General features: G+C 46.8%; 1 protein-coding gene across 1 annotated transcript in view; it reads left to right on the forward strand.

Annotated features, from left to right (window-relative positions):
- The window catches only part of EGFLAM (EGF like, fibronectin type III and laminin G domains), a 354,680-nt gene that overhangs the window by 333,992 nt on the left and 4,535 nt on the right, over positions 1–16,153 (forward strand). The window contains exons 18-22 of the mRNA XM_063961208.1: positions 5,658–5,838; positions 10,529–10,607; positions 12,070–12,213; positions 12,981–13,064; positions 14,248–14,351. Of these exons, the coding sequence (XP_063817278.1) occupies positions 5,658–5,838; positions 10,529–10,607; positions 12,070–12,213; positions 12,981–13,064; positions 14,248–14,351 (592 nt within the window). The remainder of the gene's footprint in view (positions 1–5,657; positions 5,839–10,528; positions 10,608–12,069; positions 12,214–12,980; positions 13,065–14,247; positions 14,352–16,153) is intronic.

Below are 16,153 nucleotides of genomic sequence, written 5' to 3' on the forward strand. Positions count from 1 at the left end.
TACTCACACAGCTACCTCATTGCGCCTCTTTTTTTCTTTGCGTCATGTGCTGTTTGGGGAGGGTTTTTTGGAAGGGACATCCTGCGTGACACTGCAGTGCCACTCCTAGATGGGCCCGGTGTTTGTGTCGGCCACTAGGGTCGCTTATCTTACTCACACAGCGACCTCGGTGCAAATTTTAGGACTAAAAATAATATTGTGAGGTGTGAGGTATTCAGAATAGACTGAAAATGAGTGTAAATTATGGTTTTTGAGGTTAATAATACTTTGGGATCAAAATGACCCCCAAATTCTATGATTTAAGCTGTTTTTTAGTGTTTTTGGAAAAAAACACCCGAATCCAAAACACACCCGAATCCGACAAAAATAATTCGGTGAGGTTTTGCCAAAACGCGTTCGAACCCAAAACACGGCCGCGGAACCGAACCCAAAACCAAAACACAAAACCCGAAAAATTTCAGGCGCTCATCTCTAGTATATATGTATGTATGCACATGGATATATATGTACTATAATTAAAATAAAGTAAACTTTTATTGCACTTACAAGTGCCACCAGGAAGACAGCAGGCTGCAGAGGACGCTAGACAGCCATTAATAATACTCATGCAGCTAAAAAAAGAAAAAAAAGAAAAAGTTTTTTATTTATTTTTATTTTTTAGTGGAGGGGGGTTTCTGGGTGCTCGGAAACCCCCCGTGGGTGCGCCACTGCACACCCATAGTATATTACATTGTACACAAGCCCCCCTTCCCCCATAGCACACCCATGCTATAGTACATTATACACAGCTCCCCCCCAAAAAAGCACATTATAATATATACAGCCCTCCCCACATCCATAATATATTGTATTGTACAGAAGCCCATGCTACATTATACACAGTGCCCCCCTCCCTTCTCCATGTTACCCCCCAGTAACCACAGCCCCTACCTGGCTTTTTAGTGTAGTCCTGTGAATAGCAAACCAGCCCGGGACAGAGACAGCCAGGAAGTGTATGCAGCCGAGGAGCAGGAAGACAGGGGAGGGATGACACACGCAGCCCACTCAGTGGCGGATTTAGCGGGGGGGGGGGGGGGCGATTAGGGCGAACGCCCACCTTACACATACCGGCACCGGGATGGAGGCCGGGTACCGCCGCGGTGCTGGGAACGGGGTGGAGAGCGGTGCAGCACGGCGGGGGAAGGGGAGAGAGAGAGCGTACTGACGCGCGTACAGGGGCGTGGTCAGAACGTACGCTCTCTCTCTCCCCTTCCCCCGCCGTGCTGCACCGCTCTCCACCCCGTTCCCAGCACCGTGGCGGTACCCGGCCTCCATCCCGACTCCTCATGCTGCTACGGAGTCGGACTCCAAAATACGAGTAGGTGTCAATGTATGCCATGTCTCCTCCCCTCCAAGCTAAAGTGTGTGTGTGTGTGTGTGTGTGTGTGTGTGTGTGTGTGTGTGTGTGCGCCATATCTTCCACCCCCTCCCCTTCTCCTTCTAGCTAAAGTGTGTGTGCCATGTCTCCCCTCCTAGCTAAAGCGTCTGTGTTCCATGTCTCCCCCCTCCTAGCTAAAGTGTCTGTGTTCCACAGAGGAGGGGGAATGAGGAGAGGTGAGCCTTGTTTTGCTGCCTCCTAAAGGTGATTGGACAGCGGATCCAGCACTGAATCTGCTGTCCAATCACATGTGCCTCGCTGGCAGGGGAATCCCGTCCCTGTTAACGAGGCACATGTAGAAGTGCCGCTTTGACAGCTTTTTTCAGTGGGCATTTACTGCCCAGTGCTTAGCCCCGCCCCCCTCACTATCCCCATTACCGTTGTCAGCGGGAGGCACTTGCTATCACTTGCTATCAGTGCCTCCCAAACTGCTTTAACGACTTAAAATTATTAGAATAATGTAAAGAAGATACTTATGACACAGAATATATGTCATAAGTATCTTCTTTGTATTACTGTAATCCAGTGGTGCAAGTGTGTGGGTACCGGTGGGTACGGCGTACCCGTAAGAATTTAGCCGTGGGTACGCCATACCCACACCGACGGGCCGCCGCTCCTCTTCCCTCCCTCCCTCTGCTGCTCCCCGCCGCACCCGCCGCACCCGCCGCTGATGTGAGGGAAGGAGAGCGCAGCCTGCGCCTCTCCTTCCCCTCAGTCTCCGGCGGGTGTCTCAGTTTAATTCAGCGCCGATCCGTGAGCCAATCATAGCTGATTGGCTCACGGATCGACGCTGAATTAAACTGAGACACCCGCCGGAGACTGAGGGGAAGGAGAGGCGCAGGTTGCGCTCCCCTTCCCTCACACAGACAGGACGGCAGCGGCAGTGGTGAGCAGGGGAGGAGGGGGGGACATGTATACCTGACACTGTGGGATATCTGGCACTGGGGGGGCATGTATACCTGACACTGTGGGATATCTGGCACTGGGGGGGCATGTATACCTGACACTGTGGGATATCTGGCACTGGGGGGGCATGTATACCTGACACTGTGGGATATCTGGCACTGGGGGGGCATGTATACCTGGCACTGGGGGATATCTGGCACTGGGGGGCATGTATACCTGACACTGGGGGATATCTGGCACTGGGGGGCATGTATACCTGGCACTGGGGGATATCTGGCACTGGGGGGGGGGGGGGGGGCATGTATACCTGGCATTGGGGGATATCTGGCACTGGGGGGGGGGGCATGTATACCTGGCACTGGGAGCATATCTGGCACTGGGGGACTTGTGTACCTGGCACTGGGGGATAACTGGCACTGGAAGGACATGTGTATCTGGCACTGGGGGACTTGTGTACCTGGCACTGGGGGATAACTGGCAATGGAAGGACATGTGTATCTGGCACTGGGGCATATCTGGCACTGGGGGGGCATGTATACCTGGCACTGGGGGATATCTGGCACTGGGGGGGGGCATGTATACCTGGCACTGGGAGCATATCTGGCACTGGGGGGGCATGTATACCTGGCACTGGGGGATATCTGGCACTGGGGGGGCATGTATACCTGGCACTGGGAGCATATCTGGCACTGGGGGATATCTGGCACTAGGGGCATATCTGGCACTGGGGGGCATGTATACCTGGCACTGGGGGATATCTGGCACTGGGGGGGCATGTATACCTGGCACTGGGAGAATATCTGGCACTGGGGGGGACTTGTGTACCTGGCACTGGGGGATATCTGGCACTGGGGGGGACTTGTGTACCTGGCACTGGGGGATATCTGGCACTGGGGGCATATCTGGCACTGGAGGAACATGTGTATCTGGCACTGGGGGCATATCTGGCAATGGGGGCATACTTGTGTATCTGGCACTGGGGGCATTTCTGTATCTGGCGCTGGGGGATATCTGGCACTGTGGGGGCATTTCTGTATCTGGCACTGGGGGGCAATGTATATCTGACACAGTGGGGGCATTTGTGTATCTGGCACTGTGGGGCAATGTGTATCTGGCACTGTGGGGCAATGTGTATCTGGCACTCTGGGGGCATTTGTGTATCTGGCACTGTGGGGCAATGTGTATCTGGCACTGTGGGGCAATGTATATCTGGCACTCTGGGGGCATTTGTGTATCTGGCACTGTGGGGCAATGTGTATCTGACACTGTGGGGCAATGTGTATCTGACACTGTGGGGCAATGTGTATCTGGCACTGTGAGGCAATGTATATCTGGCACTCTGGGGGCATTTGTGTATCCGGCACTGTGGGGCAATGTGTATCTGGCACTGTGGGGCAATGTGTATCTGGCACTCTGGGGGCATTTGTGTATCTGGCACAGTGAGGCAATGTGTATCTGGCACTGTGGGGCAATGTATATCTGTCACTGTGGGGCAATGTATATCTGTCACTGTGGGGCAATGTATATCTGGCACTGTGGGGCAACGTGTATCTGGCACTATTGGGGTCATACGTGTATCTGCCCCTCCCCCCATATGTGTATCACGCCCCCGTTTTCATTGGCCACGCCCCATGTGGCATTTGGCCACACCCATTTTTACAGTACCCGTAAGACATTTTTCTACTTGCACCACTGCTGTAATCATTAATGACAGGGGAGGCACTGCCTCCCCTGCCTCCCCTGACTGCACGTCCCTGATTGGTGAAGGGGGTGGGGGTGGGGTAAGATGGCTGAAATAAACCTATTTTCAGGGCTCATAGGTCCTTTAATACATTTTTAACCAAACCTTATTTGGGAATTTTATATTTGTTTGTTTTTTAATACAGTTATCTGTGTCCCAAGTTCTTGTTAATCTTTTACAGTTTTAAGCTTTTCCTGTTCGTTGCTAAGGGAAACCTCCAGCATGTGGCTGTGTATATGAGACCGAGAAAAGATACACAATTGGGAGCTCTGCAAAAACCACACAATGCTTACTGTTCATGTATAGACATGTCATAATCACTACAGGGGCAAATCCACTTACACCATGTTTTCCGGAATACTTAAAAGAAGGAGAAAAAGACTTCCAAGTTAAAGCTAAACCTGAGATTACAGGTGAAAATAGTACATAACATCGAAACATAGGGGTATATTTACTAAAGCGTCGTTTTATAAAAGTGGAAATTCTAGCTATTATCTTCTAGAAGGTGCTAGATAAATGAGAAGTAAAATCTGTTTGTTTGCTATGGGCAAAATCTCCACATCTATAAACCGACACCTTAGTAAATATACCCCATAGAATTTGACGGCAGACAAGAAGCACTTGGCCCAGATTCAGTATGGGATTCCGACAGTGAGCACGGCGTGTTCCCTCTTGGGCTTGCTGCGCTCGCTACGCATCGGGCCCGGTGGCGAGCTTCACTCGCCACACTAATTTATTCCTCCTGCGGAGAGGGAGGGGCATGGACCATCCCGAGTGGGGATTCCGCACCCCGGGTACCAGGAGTTCCTTAGATGTCAGGATTCCGGGGTCAGTATCCTGACCTCCGGGATCCCGACGGCCAGGAAACTAACTGCTTCACCTTGGCCCATCTGGTCTGCCCTTATAGATAGATAGATAGATAGATAGATAGATAGAGAGAGATACAGATGTGTCCCCGCTCACCTTACACAAGATGCATAAGCACATGCATACACATCAAGAACAGCCTGCGCTGTGCTGCGACTCACGACTCAGCCGCTATAAGGTAATGGACCGTGGGATCTTGCATACTCACACTCCCATTCGTGGACACACTTACCGCGGTTATCTTAATGATAAGATAACTGCGGACACATCTGTACATTAATTAATTAATTAATAAATAAATAATGAATAAAGGTTGTTAATTAGTGTTCTCCAAAACCAGGCTAAAATTTCCCCCATCGGATTCAGTATGATTTTCCGGCAGTCGGATTCCCGACCGTTACACATCGAGTCTCCTTGCGGGCTCGCTGCTCTCGCTGCGCTTCGGGCACAGTGGCCTGCTTCATACGCCACACTATTATATTCCCTCACGGTTGGTGGTGTGGACCCACCAACCAAGGGGGAATACCGAGCGTTTGTCGTGATTCCAACCATCTGTATTTCATTGGCTGTCAGGATTCTGGCATCAGTCTCCTGACCGCCGGGATCTCGACCGTGGGGAAATTAACTGCGACCCCCCCATTATATCACTGAGGTTCCCCTGTGTGTTGTATACCCCAGTCACACTATGCACACACCTGTAATATATGTACTTCCTTCTGCTCACAGCTTATACTCAATGACCGGATCATCAGCCTGGTGCAAGGACTGAATTCTGGGGTAAACCTTGTGAACACCGTCCATCCCTGCGCCTATGTGCCATGTGCCAATGGTGGCAGCTGCAGACCCAAACATGACAGCTATGAGTGTGACTGCCCATTGGGTTTCGATGGGAAGAACTGTCAGAAAGGTAACAGGAACATTTCAAATAACCAATCAGCTCTTTGATCTTCTAAGTTATTGTCACTTCTGGTTTCCTCTTATAATCATAATGAGAGTTAGATGGTTACTTTATCTTGGGTCCTGGGTGATGGGTCGACCGCATATGGTCGACGTGCTTTAGGTGGAAAGGTAATAAAGGTCAACATGGTCAAAAGGTCAACATGTAAAAGGTCACCAGATTTGAAAGGTCGGCAGGTTCAAATGGTCGACATAACATTGGTTGGACACACGTGGTTGACAGAAGTTTTTTTATAAAGTTTTTAACATCAAGGTGGACTCCAGTTGGGAATAGTAACCTGTGCCAATCCGGCGGTAGCGGAGCATAGACACTAATTTGGCTTACATTTGGTTACATTTACAAAATGACACCAAAAAATTAAAAAACAACTTATGTCAACATTTTTTGCGCCAACCTTTCCCATGTTGACCTTTTCACTGTGTAGACCTATTGACCCTGTCAACCTTTTTTCCCCACTTGACCTACTGCAAGTTGACCATATGGGGTCGACCGAATTGACTGCCAACCTATTTGTGGTCGACCCAATGAGCCACACTACTTTATCTTATTACTGTGAAACCCAATGTAGTTATTTTATAGTTGCAGTTATATTTGTTGCCACTAGATGGTGCTTGAGGTTTACTAGCACAGTACTGTAGTATACATTTTATCAGTAGGGGACTACAGTACTTATTATAACCCCCTATCACAGCCATAAGTTTGATATTTTGCTCTGGAACAAACACTGTAAATGCATTTGCTACATTTATTAAATAGATTTTGCTTAAGGCAGCTGATACTTAATCTGAGCTGCATGGGGGTACTGGCACAGAGTTACTTGTAGCTGTAGAAAAGTTTCTGCATGCAATCAGGTTGTTTGACCTCCATTTCTTACTGTTTCAATGTAATTCAGGCAATTCAATAAAACATACTGCACCGCTATATAACCTGGGGGGGGGGGGGGGGGGTGTCTCACGGCTGTATTATTTTTCTGCTATACTATATGCTTTCTGTAGCTGGAAGCGTTAGATCGCTACTCACTGTGATGTGTCCGTATTCTGTTTTCTTGCTGACTTGTTGCAGAATGTGGAAATTACTGCATTAATAGTAAGTACTGTAATAGTAATAGTAATAAATCCCAACTGTCTGTGACAGGCAGCATAGTTCTGTAATGAATCCACACCAAGAGCTGACAGGACGTAATGGGGGACAGCTGGAAGACATGTATGAAAACTGGTGTAAAAGACACAAGTGGTGATGTCTTTAGACAAGTGGTGATGTCTTAGAGGTTTAGTTTTCATAAATGTCTTCCGTATAATATATAGGTCATTTTTGAAGAGCACTTGATAAACGCTCATAAACCCCTTGGATTTTGCACCGGTGATCCATGATAGTCCCACCAGGTATATTCCCTCATGCACTGCAGACGAGCAGCTTCCGCAGGCTGATATTGCACCTGGATGCAGCACAATCTTTAGCAGTGGTTCTCAAACTTGGGGCCTAATTCAGACCTGATCGCAACAGCAAACTTTTTCTCTAATGGCCAAAACCATGTGCAGTGCAGGTGGGGCAGATGTAACATGTGCAGAGAGAGAGTTAGATTTGGGTGGGGTGTATTCAAACTGAAATCTAAATTGCAGTGAAGAAATAAAGCAGCCAGTATTTACCCTGCACAGAAACAATATAACCCACCCAAATCTAACTCTCTCTGCACATGTCACATCTGCCCCCCCCCCCCTTTCCTGCAGTGCACATGGTTTTGCCCATTAGAGAAATATTTTGCTTTTGCGATCAGGTCTGAATTAGGCCCCTAGTCCCCAGGACCCCACACAGGTCACATGTTCCAGGTCACCTGGCAGTTACATAGTTAATGAGGTTGAAAAGAGGCGAAATGCCCATCGGGTTCAACCTGTATTCTGTGTTAAGCTGTTCATATTACAATGCACCTGCTGAAGTAATGGTTTAGTACCAGTTGACGACAATGATTCTTACCACTCCCAGATATTAATGTTTCTGTGTTAAATGCTATAACCCTGGATTCTTTTTCCAGTTAGAAATTTGTCCAATCCATTTTTAAATGCATTTACAGAGTGTGCTGTTATTACCTTTTTTCGTCAGGGAGTTCCAAATCTTTATTGCCCTTACCGTGAAGAACCCTTTCCTACGTTGTGTACGGAATTTTCTCTCCTCTAGCCTCAGCGAGTGCCCACGTGTCTTATACAGAGTTCTATTAATAAACACAAACCCCTGGTACCTCCTTGTAATGACCCTTTACATATTAATAATGTCACCTCTTTTCTAGAGTATACATATTTAACCTAGCAAGCCTTTCCTCGTACTCCCGTGTCTCTAGCCCTTTAATCAGTTTAGTAGCACGCCTTTGAACCCTTTCTAGTTTCCCGATATCTTTTTTATAATACGGTGCCCAAAACTGAACACAATATTCCAGGTGCGGACGTACCAATGATTTGTACAGTGGCATGATTACATCCTCGTCCCTGGTCTCATTGCCCCGTTTTATGCACGCTAGCACCTTACTTGCCTTCTTTGCTGCATTTTGACATTGTGTACTGTTATTAAGCCTATTATCTATGAGCACCCCCAAATCTTTTTCCACCACAGTTACCCCTATATTTTCCCCAATTAGAGTGTAGGATGCAAGTGTGTTTTTGTCCCAAAATGCATAACTTTGTATTTTTCTATATTGAACCTCATTCCCCATTTAGACGCCCAGGCTTCACTTGCACTGTGTATCATCAATTCTCACATTTTAAAAACCCACAGGTGACCTGGAGAACATGGACTGTGTAAGGTCCTGAGGAGCGAGTTTGAGAATCTGTGATCTTTATGATGTGCAGTGTGATGAGAAAGCACCCCCCTATTTTATTACTGCCATCTATTAAACATAGATCTCCATATTTGTACTAAAGTACTTCTCAGTTTAGATTTATGGTTCTAAAAAATGTGAGAGTAATGGGACATTGGCGTTGCCTTGCTTTTTGTGACATTGCTTGGAGTACGTGCTTTTCTACCGAATATCTTTGCTTTTAATAGAACTCACTTGGCAGAAAAGCACACACTCGCTCCTAGCCAGTAATAAAACAGTCCCTATGTACCAGGGACGTGCGGTGAGCTAAATGGCTCAGGAGGCACTGGCTTGCACTAGAGCCAAATTTACACGCAATATATGAGCCAAAAGGTACATCTGGACATTATACACAGGTGCAGCAGTACAAACACCTGGAAATTTGGTGAGTTTTGATCAGAGATGTGCGGAAAAGATAGCCAGGTGAGCCACTGCCTCCCCTGCCATAGACTTTTTACTCCGGAGTTTTGGCTATAAAAATTATTAGAATAATGCAAAAAAGATATTTCAAACATGTTGTTTGTATTTTTCATATACTTTATACAGTCAAAATTCTGGCACAAACGTTAGTATGACAGGAAAGGCTCTGCCTCACCTGCCTCACCCCACCGCACGTCACTGCTATGTACAGTGCTTTGTATATAAAATAGGGCTATTATTTGCATACACATGTAAACACATTTTTGACTAAACTTTGACAATTTTTAACAAAATTCTGCCACAAAATTGTACTAGGTTCCACTGTGAGGCACCGCCATTGGTACACCTCCACGAACCTATCAAAGTAGTACAACACATGCCTCCATTATTGCTATAAAGCAGGGGAATGCCTAACACTAGAAATAAATCTAGATGAACTCCCACTCCCAGACCAACGTATTCAAATTTAAATATCATTGTCAGACTTCTTTCAATTTGTAATTTTAAAATGTATTGTTGCAAAGAATATACACCCAGAAAATAATACATACAGAAATAAAAAATGTGTCGTTAATCTACCAACAGATGTAGGTGAGCGTATGTTTTATATTTATATTCAGTGCAAGAATCTCTGCAGATAATATTCAGCTGGCATGAATTTTACTGTAATGCTGCAGAATTGAAGTACAGTATCTAGTTCAGCACACAAGTAAATCAATTTGTTTGCCATAGTGAAAGACAAATACAAATTAAATACATTTGTCATTAACTTATTGCTGCCTGAGAGATGCATATGCACTTCTATATAAATACTGTCAATTATATTTTTCCTCCTACGGAACTAGCGCATCTTACGGCAATAGATACAACCCTCACAATTTAACACCATGGGCCTTATTCAGGTCTGTTAGCAAACCAAAGGAGTTAGCAATTGGGCAAAACCATGCTGCACTTCAGCTGGGGCAGATGTAACATGTGCAGAGAGAGTTAGATTTGGGTGGGGTGTGTTCAAACTGAAATTAAATTGCAGTGTAAAAATAAAGCAGTCAGTATTTACCTTGCACAAAAACAATATAACCCACCCAAATCTAACTCTCTCTGCACATGTTACATCTGCCACCTGCAGTGCAGCATGGTTTTGTCCTTTTTGGTTTGAATAACCCCACATATTTGTAATTAGTCAAATGGTCTTGTTTATGTAACACTCTCCTCCTATATACTTTGTAAACAATATAAAAAAAAACGTCCCAGCAAACCAAAGCCATTTCATATTTCGGGGTTTGGAGTAATCCCCCCCATGATGGCACCAATGTAGTATGTGATACTTGCTGGCAGGTGTATGATACAGAAAATGAAGTTTATTTTTGTTCCTAGTCATAACAGAGGCCATCGAAATCCCGCAGTTTATCGGGCGCAGTTATCTCATATACGACAGCCGGGAGATTCTTAAAAGGTGAGTGCTACCGTGTTTACATGTTATCATAAAGCTGAAAATATAGAAAAGAACAATCTCAGCAAGCAGACGGACAACACCGTTGTAGAAACTAGACAATAGCCTATAACATGAATAATATTATCTCTTCATCTTCTCATTTCTATATCTAAGGTAAAATAACAAAAAATAGGATAGGTGGGACTTACAATACAAGCCCTTCCCACTTCCGACACATGCGGCGGGATGTCATTGAGTCAGAGATCGCCGAAGGTGCGTGATGATGGCTGATTTCAACGTTTTTTTTTTTAAAGGGGCAAACACTTACGAGGCAAAACCATATAAGTGATTGCCCCTTTGAAAAAACTTCTGAGACCGGCCGGCATCCCGCACCTCCGGCGATCTCAGACTCCATTATATCCGGCCCCGTGATCTTTTACAGCGTTATATTACTTTAGGTTTGCTGCATTATAAATTTCACTGCAGATGTTTTAACACAACACTACGAGGCATTTACAAAACCCACTTGCACACATAACTAGGTGCACACCTATATGCCACATTATGCTTTAGGGAACTACCCCTGTGTCATTATTATGTGATACCCTGTTCCTAAAATACTACTCAACCAAGTATCATTCTGTCGTCTCATTCAGAGTGAAGATGAGAGGTTGGTAGATCAGGGTGCCCCTCTAAGGGTCACATGTAGGGCCGGTTCTAGCCCTTGTGGCGCCCCAGGCGAAAATAGGGGCTTGGCTTCATAAAGGGGCGTGGTCAGTTATGCCCCCTGTAGAGTTGTGCCCCCGTTTGTGCTCCCAGTAGAGTTGTGCCCCCGTTTGTGCCCACCGTAGAGTTGCGCCGCTTATAAAAATAAAAAATAAATGAATTAATTAATACTCACCATCCCTGCCCCTGATTCCCGACCGCTACTGCCCTCCGTCTCCGGGCGCCGCTCCTCTGATCTATGGAATAGACGTCATTACGGCTCTCCCTTAGCACCGCATAGACACTAGAGGTCAATCATGACCCCTAGTGTCTACGTGCCGCTCCCACAATGCCGTGTGGTGCGCGATGACTTCATCGCGCACCGCACTGCACCGCATCTACAGAGGACCGGGGGACACCAGTAGCAGATCTTGCTACAGCAGCGGCGCCCTCCGTAAGGCAGCGCCCCGGGCAAAAATCCTGCGTGCCTGTAGCAAGATCTGCTACTGGTCACGTGGCATTCCATTGGCAGTATAGGTATCAGTTTAAACCTTCTCAAGGTAAACTTTGATCCTTTAGCATGGTGGTAAAAGCTTTGCAGCTACCTACTTATCAGGGACCCCAAGGGAGACTTCAGTGGGCCAATTTGTCTTTCATCAAAGTAGGTGAAAAGATGATTTTTGAAGGAATGAAGTAACGCCACAAACCATCACGCACCCTGGACCTGCATTTCAGAACTGTAAATGACCTGTATCGTGTCCGATCTTTTATTCTCCAGGGTTTCTGGCTCTCGATCCAACATATTCATGAGGTTTAAGACCACCGTGAAGGACGGCCTGCTGATGTGGAGGGGGGATAGTCCCATGAGACCAAACAGCGACTTTATCTCACTGGGGCTCCAAGATGGAAACCTTGTTTTTAGGTAACTTGGTTGTGTTACATCTCTCCGCTGGTGGAGTCTGTTATAAATGGTACATAGTCCTCCTGTAAGGTTAATGGACATTTTCTTTCTGGCTTATTTCACTTTCCTGAGGCCATGAGCATAAGCTGTAACGTCACGCGTATAATACAATCTCCCTGTTCAATACCTGGAACCCTGCAATTCTCAAACGTCCTCTTTTTCTTATGCAGAAGCACTTTAAATACCATAGACACAACTAAATGATAAGTTGGTTTATGTAAAAGATCTATTAATAACATACATGTACAAACATAGGTAACGGCGGCCTAACAGAACAAAATATATTTGGGGCAAATAATGTTCAGCCAACAATGGCAGATAGGAGATAACAATAGATTGGCCTGAGATGTGCAGCAAATGTAAATATACTTTGGCAATCATTGATCTAGACCAGGGATGAGGAACCTTCGGCCCTCCAGCTGTTGTTAAACTACACATACCAGCATGCCTTGCTACAGGTTTGCTATTTGGCCATGCTAAAACTGTTGCAGGGCATGCTGGGATGTGTAGCTCAACAACAGCTGGAGGACCCAAGGTTGCCCATCCCTGATCTAGACCCTTCCCATACTTTCATGTATTGTTTGAATAGTTCTAGATATTTTCCTCTAACCCTAAGGACACTTGTGACTTAGGGAAGGCTGTAATTTAATAACACCCCTCCCTACCATACTTAAATCCACATTTATTACAATTCAAATACATATCTTTCCCGTTCCCTCTCTCTGCAGCTATAATTTGGGCAGCGGCATGGTCTCCATAATGGTGAATGGAACATTTAACGACGGGAGATGGCACAGGGTCAAAGCTGTACGGTAAGACCGACTTCAGCGGAATTCTTCTTCAATGTCATTCAGAACCAAAACATCAGCACATAGTGTAATCCCATAAGGACATTGATATATGCCAAAACCAAATATAAATTGTGTGTACAAGGTTAAAACAATCTTGCACTGCCCCAAGTGACACTGGCGCAGTGACTTTGCTGCCCAACTGTGCAGTGTTTTGAGTTGGACGTGTCTTGAGATTTACGAGATGTCAAACACACTGAGTTATATACAGATGGTGCCTGCTGCGTCTAGGTGCACCAAGGCTTATTAGCATAAACCTTTCATCTATTGTTCTCAGCTGCTATACAATACAGAGAGAACAATACAGCAGGGGATTAAGTCATTACAGCAGGGGGTTAAAGGGGTCATTCCGACCCGATCGCTCGTTGCAGTTTGTGGCAGCGCAGCGATCGGGTCGGAACTGTGCATGCGCCGGCGCCGCAGTGCGGCGGCGCATGGCAGCCGTCGTTGCCTAGCGATCGCCTCTGAGGCAGAGGCGGTCGCTGGGCGGAAGGGGGCTGGATGGCGGCGTTAAGCCGCCGTTTAAGGGGAGCAGTCCGGCCAACGCAGGCGTGGTCGGACCATCGGGGGAGGGGGGGCCGCGGCGGCTGCATCACGTCACACGCAGCCGCTGCGGGCCGTGGAGCGATGAGTAGCTCCCGGCCAGCACGCTAAAGCTGCGCTGGTCGGGAGCTACTATTGAAGTGCAAAGTCATCACCGCTGGGGGGGGGGGGGGGGGCGGCACTGACATGCTGGGCGTCCCCCCGCATGTCAGTGTGAATGATCGTACCTGTGCTAAATTTACCACAGCTACGATCAACTCGGAATGACCCCCTAGGTCCGACAGCAGTGGCTCAGTTATTCCTATTAAAGGGATAGATGAGCATGGCTCCATCTGTATTCATTTTGTACATTCTACCCATAGCTTGGCGCATCTATAATGGATGCAGGGTGCGCAGTGCACATGGGCCCCTGGGGGCCCACACTGTACACCATGCGCCCTGGCACTCTTAAAAGCGACCCTGGCTTGGCAGGTATCTGTAAGCAGTTTCAGAAATGTTCTGTCTTCTCAGCACTGGCTACTGTTACTTTACTGCTAACGATCTGTCCTTCAGGCAACTGCTAGTATCCTCTACACCGGTTATCCCAGTGTATCTTCTGTTTCAGTGACGGACAGTCTGGGAAGGTGACGGTGGATGACTATGGGGCCAGGACAGGAAAGTCCCCCGGTTTAATGCGGCAGCTGAATATTAACGGAGATCTCTATGTTGGTAAGTGAGTCCCGGAATATGGAAACATTCGCATATGATGATAAATATCACTGTACCTACATAGGAGAGAACTGCATCCTACGTTTCCTCACCATGGTCCTGTAAACTACACACAGTGCAGGCAGAATGCGGTCAGGATCCCAGCAGTCAGAATACAGACTGTAGCATCCTGATGGTCAGAATGCTGACAGTAAATACTGGGGTTATGGTTAGGCAAAAAGGGGAAGGTTAGGGTTAGGCTGTGGAGGGGGGGAGGAGTAGGCTGTTAAGGTTAGGCTGCGTGAATTCACTTGCAAGCTCTTAATATGACGTTTTAAGTAAGCAGTTCGCATTTCCCATAATTGTAATGGGAAATGGTGTCTGCTCAAATTTACTAACCTTCAATGGTTAGAAAAAAACAGAGGGAACCTTGCGATAATAACAACATCTTCAGATGGCATTATGCAGGCTCCTTCCATTCTACAGATGCCATAAGGTTGTTACTTCAGGAAGAGAGCTTTCCAGCTCCCTCTCTTTCCCTATGTAATTAGCAATGCAGCAGGCAGAAGACTCCTGTCACAGTTTATAGTACTCAGCCACTGGATCAATGTGCAGGGGTGACAGGTTCTCCTTATGGCTGCCGCATGTAAGTATTCTTAAAAGAAAAATGTTACATATACTTACAAGTTAGATCAGTGAAACGTCACGGCTCAGCCTCCTTGTTCCTCTCACATGGGTTTTCCCCCCGCTAATAACAGGAAGAGTGGCAGAGTGGTTCGGGATGGCACACAGGGACACAGGCAGGTGCACATTATAGACACACAGGAGACGCGGTGGGTGGGCGCATGACACAGAAGTGAAGTGGGCGGGACGTGTCTCATATCCTTGAAGCTGCGATGGTCAGCGCAGTACCTGGCTGTCTATTGCAAATGCGATGACAGTAAGGGGCTCATTTCACAATGATCGCATTTGCAATACGATCTGGGCACTATGGGGGTACTTCCAAGTTGATCGCAGCAGGATTTTTGTTAGCAGTTGGGCAAAACCATGTGCACTGCAGGGGAGGCAGATATAACGTGCAGAAAGAGTTAGATTTGGGTGGGTTATTTTGTTTCTGTGCAGGGTAAATACTGGCTGCTTTATTTTTACACTGCAAATTAGATTGCAGATTGAACACACCCCACCCAAATCTAACTCTCTGCACATGTTATATCTGCCTCCCCTGCAGTGCACATGGTTTTGCCCAACTGCTAAAAAATTTCCTGCTGCGATCAACTTGGAATTACCCCCTATATTTGCACTCAGGATCGCATTGCTTAATGCAATCACATCATGTGAATTCATCACCCGACACAGTCAGGGATAGTGGCTCTGAAAAGGAGCTCGTCCCTACGATGTGCTGAGCGGGGATATCCGGGCCTCTGCGGTCATTGCGACCGCAATGCACAGGGGTCATTTCCTAGGGAACCCTGCCAGAACTACATACCATGAAGTGTAGCAGATAGGCTACAATGGGCTACTTCAATCAGGAGATTGCAGTAGCTACAGGGGCCAATATCGGGAATGCTTTGCATTCCCAATATTGATACATAGGGCAGCATTGCATCCTTTGGGGGATGCAGCTGCGGGTGGTAATGGAGAGTTCGCCGATACCTGCTGCGATCCCTCCTTCTTACATTGCAGAGATGCATAATATTTGTGGCTAACCCACAAAAACCGATGTTTTCGGGAACATAATAGTAATCAGCAAATAATTCAGATGGTCTCGCAACGAACAGTACGCCGCCCATTTCATAGTATGTACTACAGAAGCAGAAGCCCTG

The sequence above is a fragment of the Pseudophryne corroboree genome, chromosome 1 (genome assembly GCF_028390025.1).
Source record: "Pseudophryne corroboree isolate aPseCor3 chromosome 1, aPseCor3.hap2, whole genome shotgun sequence".
Classification (NCBI taxonomy): Eukaryota; Metazoa; Chordata; class Amphibia; order Anura; family Myobatrachidae; genus Pseudophryne; species Pseudophryne corroboree.